Source organism: Helianthus annuus, chromosome 8 (genome assembly GCF_002127325.2).
Source record: "Helianthus annuus cultivar XRQ/B chromosome 8, HanXRQr2.0-SUNRISE, whole genome shotgun sequence".
Taxonomy (NCBI): Eukaryota; Viridiplantae; Streptophyta; class Magnoliopsida; order Asterales; family Asteraceae; genus Helianthus; species Helianthus annuus.
In genome coordinates, this window is record NC_035440.2 from 67,371,252 (window position 1) to 67,379,095 (window position 7,844).

At 33.9% G+C, this 7,844-nt stretch overlaps 1 protein-coding gene across 1 annotated transcript; it reads right to left on the bottom strand.

Moving 5' to 3' along the window:
• Window positions 1-675: 675 nt before the first annotated feature.
• LOC110873013 (beta-fructofuranosidase, insoluble isoenzyme CWINV3) lies at window positions 676-6,285 on the bottom strand. Its single transcript, XM_022121914.2, has 7 exons — window positions 6,119-6,285; window positions 5,923-5,931; window positions 2,047-2,900; window positions 1,797-1,955; window positions 1,472-1,710; window positions 1,140-1,230; window positions 676-1,045 (listed from the first exon to the last, which is right to left on the bottom strand). The coding sequence occupies exons 1-7, from the start codon at window positions 6,252-6,254 to the stop codon at window positions 836-838; spliced, it is 1,698 nt and encodes a 565-aa protein (XP_021977606.1). The 5' UTR covers window positions 6,255-6,285; the 3' UTR covers window positions 676-835.
• Between the last annotated feature and the right edge of the window lie 1,559 nt (window positions 6,286-7,844).

The window sequence follows — 7,844 nt, forward strand, 5'->3', positions numbered from 1 at the left end:
GGCACGTAGTATGAGGAAAATAGGGTTTGTGTGTGGATGGTTGATTTCACACGAAATAGCAAGAAGCTATTTCGTACGAAATGACATTTGGTCATTTCGCACGAAATGACTCTTGGTTATTTCATACGAAATACCCACACCTATAAATACCTTTCATGTCAAGTCATTTGCAACGTTCGTGATTCCGGTACCAAAGTGCTGCCGACGTGTCGTTTGATCTGAAATTGTGTTATATCAATAAAACAAGACAATTAAGAGTGAATCAAGCTGTTACAAAGTCTAATCAATGAATTCCGCCTCTGATTAGACCGAGAACTCTTCTGATAGACTCGTTTTGATCGTCTCACGATCCTACAGTCACATATGGCTAGGATCTCATCATCAAATCGTAAAATACACTAGTGTATTTCAACATCAAATCTTGGCCATTGATATACACGCGTGTATGGCCAGGATTAGTTCACTCAGTTCGCAAGCTACACTAGTGTTCACTCTTGAACCTAATCCTATATATATATATATATATATATATATATATATGTAAATTTAATTTTTAAGTATTATTTTTAATAGTAAGAGTAGTTTCGTTATTTCACATAGACTTAACTAGAAAAAGTAACGTCCATCCACGTTGAGGAGCAACCGAGTAACAAGCGAAAAACTTAAAAACTCATATACAAATTTGAACATAAACATAGAAGCTTATTTTAGTTAATAATGTAATGTTCATAATCATGATTAAGTATTCAGATTATGTAATTAAGTAGGCTAATTAACTACTTCCAATATAATAGCATAATTCCCTAAATGAGATGAACCAACCATCTTCTTCAGGTTATGCATCTGCACACCCAATAGTTTCATCGATGTTAATTCGAGCTTTCTTTACGCTCCAAGCACTCAACTCAGTGATCAACACACTTTTTGTTCCATTGTTAAATGCAAACAAATGGGCTTCGTCTCTAGTGGCTAATGTTGGGTAAACCCTAGCTATGATGCACGTCTTTCCTCCTCCTCCAAAGCTCTCGACGATAGAGTGATCTATCTGTGTATATATATATATATCCCAAACAATACTAGATTAGATCCTAAATTCAAATACCTCAATAAAAGAACAAGTTTACCCATTAGTTGCCCACCAATGCTCGAAGTGAAATTTCATCTCGTTGAGGATCGATGTCGACAAATGCTCCATATGTAGTTTTATCAAGCCCTTTCCTTGTAGAAGACCTAGAATATATATATAAGGTTTTAGACATGTTAATTGGAGATTAAATTCTTTTATAACCACGAGAACTGGTTAGGAAGAACACTTTTCCCCCACCAATACCATGCTAACAAGTAGGACCACTTCAAGGGTTGAAGGTAGGAAACCAGTGGAAGCAAGAAACCACTGGTAGGAGACTAGTGGAACATGAGTTGTCACCCCTTGAATGTTATAATGGGTAAAATTTAGAAGAAGAAAACTAACCGACTTTGATCACTGCACATTAGCACAATGTAGCGTCCATTATGTTGGAAAACACGAAAAAAGATTGCAGTTTGTTCAGTCAAGTCATGGGAAGCAAAAGCTAAGAGTCCAAATGGGCCAAATATGCCTTTCTTTGATGCATCCATTTCGCTGCAAATAAGTTGTGGATCAAGCCTACTCGGGTCTAGTATTTCGGCCTCTTCTAAATTAGTTAGTTTGAATGATATCTGCACATCCACCTATAAAATAACAAACACAACATACATACAAATATATAACAAAAGAGGCCAAAGGATAGTTGGATTCTTAAGATTTCACAACTTACTTGCAAAGGAGTTATGCCTAGAATTTCATGTAGTGATCCATCTTCAAGATTCTCATTTCGGAGACTGACTTCGTTTTCATGTAACATTTCAATTTCCTCGATAGGCCATTGTACGAGCTGCTTCTGGTTTTGATCGAGCCAAACACTCCTTGGAAACGACTACATGGTGTAAGCAAATTCATGATTTCATAAATAAATCTTGTATGATTACCACAATTTTTAAAAAAAGTGACAATTTATTTATGGTTACCTGAAGTCCAGACCATCCTTTAGCAATAGCATCAGCGTCGGAATCAGATTCATTTACCCAAGCCATCAAGATCCTTCTCCTTCTCACAGGGTCATAGAATGACTTTGAAGCATAATACTTTCCGTAATCATATCTCAACGAGTCAAGTGTTAATTCATCTTGCGAAACATATTTTTCTTTCACAGGATTGTAATCCCCAATTAAGTAGTAGTCTCTTGCATAATCATAGACTCCCATCTTCAACACATGTTTTACAGCGGGGTTCGTTACAGATGTATCGACTCCATTGGTGCCATCAACATGCACCGGAAAAAAGTCAAGGCATTCCCACATACCACTGCCTGTAACCTCATAAAGTGGTTCTTCGTGTCTAGTCCAATTTACAAAGTCCTCAGACCGGAAAAGAATCGCGATTCCTGCCTTATCCTTCTGACCTCCAATGGTCACCCGCCATTTTCCATCGTCAGCAAGCCACGCGGTGGTGGGATCTCGAAATTCATCAGGTTGAATCCCTTCGGGTACGTTTATGACGGGATTGCCAGTGTACCTAACCCATTCTCGAAGATATGGATCGGAAGGGTCTTTTGGAACGGCTACATTTTGAACTTGGCGATTTTGAGAATCGATTCCAGTGTATAATATAACAGGTTTGTTTCCGGGGAGGATTGTTGTGGAGCCAGAGATGCAACCATTAATGTCGAAGGGTTGGGTTGGGGCAAATGCATGTTCGAGTGGGGTCCAGTTTATCAAGTCATGTGATACTGAATGACCCCAATACATTTGAACAGCGAATAGCGGACCAAACGGGTTGTGTTGGTAAAAAAGATGGTAAACTCCATTGTAGTACATAAGTCCTGGATGATAGAACAAATGGTTTATTTTTAAGATCAATCACAACTTCGGCTCGGGCTCAGGTCCTTTATTGTTTATTTATGTATGAATTAATTTAGAATTCTTTTTATAGACATTCATAATTAAAATTTTTATTCTAACATAATATAGGTTATTTGGTTATTTGTATCAAAATAATAAACTACGTTAGAATCTCGTGTATTACATGGCTTGAATAAATGCAATGTTATATACTTAGTAATAAAAATAAACTAGTAGTTTACCCGTCCGCTGAGACATGTATTTAGGATTAACAACATCTAAACTATATGTATATTTAAGATCACGTGACTTCTTATCCAATTGGGATTCGTAAGTATAGCAGTTGCTCAATTGTCATACATACTAACTCGAATTCTGATATTAGTTGGCATAATTTAATATGTTTAACTAATTAGTTGCAAGTTGAATAATGTAGGAGTTGTTACCATCATAAAATTAACAAAAAAAAAAAGAACTATACATATTATATGTCTATGAAAATAGTAAGAATAATAAAACTAGCAATGGCAATCAAACATATAATGTGTTTAATGGCGTACTAAATTTTACAATTTCATCTCATAAGTTGTATAACTCATGAAAATAGTTTTGTATACTTCACTCACTTCATGCAATCAACATTAATGAATGTATTCTAAACAAAGTAAACCCAATTAAAGTACCATATTAATTACTAAAGATTTAATATTCACTACACCAAACATAAAAACAACCACAAACATAATAGTAAATAGCATAACACAGCCAAAAACAATAAAACTACTAAAGACAATACCATAACTAAACATGTGGTGAAACTATGTTTCAGTACAGGTTGCGCCATTGATGTCTTGAAAAAAGTAATAGGCAAAAATAAAAAATCATTCATCTCCTTTGTCCTTACGTTTATCTCAACAATCTCACACCATTCTTGTACTATAATTAACTTGCTATTTCCATTAATATAGTACACAGATGACCAAGTCATCAATAGCATAGATACACCAGGTAGAAAAGAAAACACTTTCGACTAGGTTTCATTTTGTAGTTACCACAATTCAAGATCCATGCTAAATATTCCAATACTTGCCAACATATGTGTATTGCTCGGGATGAATAAAATATAATATCATATGTTACCACATACAGTCGTTAAGATATTTTTTTTAAATTAAATCTGACGTGACATTTAAAAATTTTGTTAAGTTAACTTTTAAAACATTCTCTTTCAACTATGTATTAATTTTTTTGGATGTAACTGATAAGTGTTAATTCAACTGAATTACAATTATAAATATGCGACAATATTAACACATAAAAAATTAAGAACTAATATTTGAATTTTTTAATACCACCTATGTTTTATCATTTCACATAACTATCCAACCACATTAAGGGGCTGTTTGGTAGCCTCTGAATGGTCATTAAGAGGCTACCTCTTAATGGAACCATTAAGAATTTTACCAATGAGAAGGTAGAAGAATGTGACATGTGATGATTTACCATTCAGATGTTACCTCTTAACCATTCAGACTTGAGGTTACCTCTTATTCATTCAGAGGTTTTAAACCATTAAGAGGTAGTATCTGAATGGTCATTAAGAGGCTACCAAACAGCCCCTAAATATTTGAAAATTTTAAAAATCATTTATAAAAACAATTATTATCATAATTCTTCCTTTTTTTTAATATTTTAACTAACATAATTTGGAATTTGGTGATATTTTGAAACTTAAATATAAGAAGTAAAAAAAATAAATAATTTTTTTAGAAAATTCATAATTAATTTTACATTAATTTCACTTGTTAATGAATATTATAACTATCAATTATTAAATAATAAATATCCATAATTAAGTAGAAAAGAGAGGCAGAAAAGCAAACAGGATCTAGAATGGTGACAAGTGTCCTCCAACTATTATCTTTCATTATGGATAAATATAGACTAGGTGTAGGGCCCGTGTGACCACACGGGTAGCTTTAACAACCATCGAAATAGATTATAATACATTATTTAAATTGTTTGTATTTAGTTACATATCTTTATAAAACAATGTTAAAGACAGTATGTAGACCACTCCAGACTTTTGATGGCGGAAGTATGCGAAAACTTTTGAAGGGTATGATCTGATGATTGATATTTTGATACAAATTAAACTTAAACTTTAAAGTTTAAAATCTTAGATTCCAATTGACTAAAAATTTAGCAGCAAGAAGGATTTGTGGTTATACAAAACGGAACTTTATTGCCAAACAGGATCTAGAATGGTGACAAGTGTCCTCCAACTATTATCTTTCACTATGGATAAATATAGATACTATGCAAACATATATTTAATACATTAGAAAATCATATATAATAGAGTTATTTAGGTTTGACTAAGTGAATTTTGGGCTCAGGATTAAACTCGTTTTATAAGCAAGCTTATTTTTATGCTCAAGCTTGGAATCGGGCTCGTTTAAGCTCAACATGATTCGAGCTTTTAGCAAGTCGATCTCAAACAGCTAATGAGTGGCTTGGCTCGTTTACTTCCGTAAGGCTATAAGGTGTGGTCATGATCCTCATAACCACCATGACCCTCCACGTTAGTGGCATGGCACCCACCTCTAATCCACCATCCAAAACCATTATCCTAGGGGTGTGGTCATGACCCAAACCACCATCCCCTTATTTATTTTAATTTAACTTTGTCTAAAGAAAAAAGAAAGGATTTCTTGAAAAATGAAAAGGAGGACTATGGTTGCTATGGTTTAATCCATGCAAACCATAGTGCATCAGGCAAGGGGATGGTGTAGCATTTCATTCATGTTCCTAGGTGATGAATAATGTTCCAACCATAATCCTCACACCCTTTAGCCTAATATTATTGCTTGAAAATTTCCTAGAAACTAGAATCAGTCATTCCAAGTTAGCTATTTTCTAATCTCAGCTTTTAGAATTGATCAACAACCTAAGTTATCCAAAAAAACAAAAGAATGTAGGAAAGTTGTGAGAGTTACATACCGTTAGGATCTACGCCCATTGAACCATCCACCAATCATATGCACCATCACAGAACAATCACAATATTTAGAGGAAGAAAAACAATCAAAAATTGAAATAAAAAGCCATGTGTTCACAGTTTTCGTTAACCGGGTTTATTTTAATAAATTTTTAGTTGGTCGTTTAAAAAAACATTAAAAGAAAAAGAATAAGTTACCGTTCATCCAGTTTTGGGGAGGCTGAAAGTGAAATGCCGTCCTATAAGGCTGCTCCAAGGTAATAGCGTTGTATCGGACATGATGAAAGCCAACCGTCAAAAATATTAGAAACCAAATGGCACTTGTTGTCGTCATTACTGCTAAATGCAAGATTGAGATCAGATGATTATAAGGATATTATGGTCCACCGAAGTCAACATATAAAATTATAAGAGTTTAGATTGAGCATATCTCGATTTATATTGTACTATTTTATTACCTAGTGACACCTTCAAATTCATACTTTATTTATTAAAAATGTTAATAATCCAAATTAGGTATCAACTTGTTTGGTGGTTTCCTATAAAAAAACAATTCTTTCAAGACTAATGACTAAGGTGATGTTACCTATATTGTTTAAAAATCAATTCATGAGATAAGATTCGATACAAACCATGTTAATAGTAAAAACCGTGAGAACAGATCTAGATCATCTAAATATCCAATGGATGATATTGCTTAGACATAAGCCTCTTAGTGGCGAAGCTTGAGATTTCCGACCAAGTGGTCGGAAGTCACTGGATCTAAAGTTATACCTAAAAAATTACAAAACCAGGGGTCGAAAACGTATATACCTAAAAATTTCTATACGAAAACTACATACCGGACACTACTAAGCAAAAAGTTCGGATGGTCGGGCAACCCCCCCCCCCTCCGGCCCCAACTAGGCTACGCCCATACCCTTAGTATTAGTTACCCCAATTAGTAGTTTTAAGGGTATTTTAGTAATTGTACCAATTATATTAAACAAAAGATTAAAATTAAAATTTTCTCTGTTGACTTTTTCCTACTAGTTCCACCAATATTTTTAAAATATAATAACTTTTATATACTTTACTATTTTTTTTTAATTACACCACGAAATTAAGCTTTTTTTATTTAATATGTGTATGATATTGCTATATTTTTTTAAATGAAATTCTTTAAACGTACTAAAAATAGTACTTCAAAACTTATTGTGCTAGTTGAAAACTGTATGTGTTGGTTACGTCTGTATTAATTTCGAACGTATTTTGTGTTGGTTTGATTGTGCTAGTTTCAAAACTGTATGGGCTAGCATCAAAATTGCATGTGCTAATTTCAAACTTGTGTTGTGTTGGTCTTAACATTATTGTTTATCGATAAGTTTATTGTGCTGATATTAACATCATTGCTACTATAGGTTTCATAAAAGTTGATTATTTGTGCTATCATGGGTTTTATGAAAGTTGGTTGTTACATCTTCATGTTTTCATTAATCTATTTCAAAGAATTGTATCGTTACATTAAAAAGTTTAAACATTACAATGTAGCGATTTTCTGATGACGAAAAGCAGCATTTTTTACGACGAAAAGTAGCAATTTTTTTATAAAAAATATATTAAAAAATGTGTGTTTTTTTAGATCTTTTTAGGTTTTTGAGGGTTTAGCTTTATGGCCACTTATGTCTGCGTCGCGCAGACACGCGCAGACCTTTGGGTCCTGCAGCTTGTTTGTTTTCTCACAGACCATTCATTAAAAAAGGTCTGCGAGACCTCTTCCTGATGCAGACAATCACTCAAGTCTTCTAACCTCTTCTAACCTCTTTTCCCTGCCTTCTCTCTATACTCCGGTGATCTGAGTAATTCCGGCCGGCTTCCGGCCATTTTCCCGGCGAAGCACATCCCACCCACGAAAACCCTTTCCTCCTTGCACCACTTTTTCACC

Coding starts and splice junctions, on each gene's coding strand:
- LOC110873013 (XM_022121914.2), bottom strand. CDS start 6,254: ATGACGACAACAAGTGCCATTTGGTTTCTAATATTTTTGACGGTTGGC. Junction 1,956..2,046: donor AAGGATGGTCTGGACTTCAG/GTAACCATAAAT, acceptor TACACCATGTAG/TCGTTTCCAAGGAGTGTTTG. Junction 1,231..1,471: donor ATGTGCAGTGATCAAAGTCG/GTTAGTTTTCTT, acceptor TATATATTCTAG/GTCTTCTACAAGGAAAGGGC.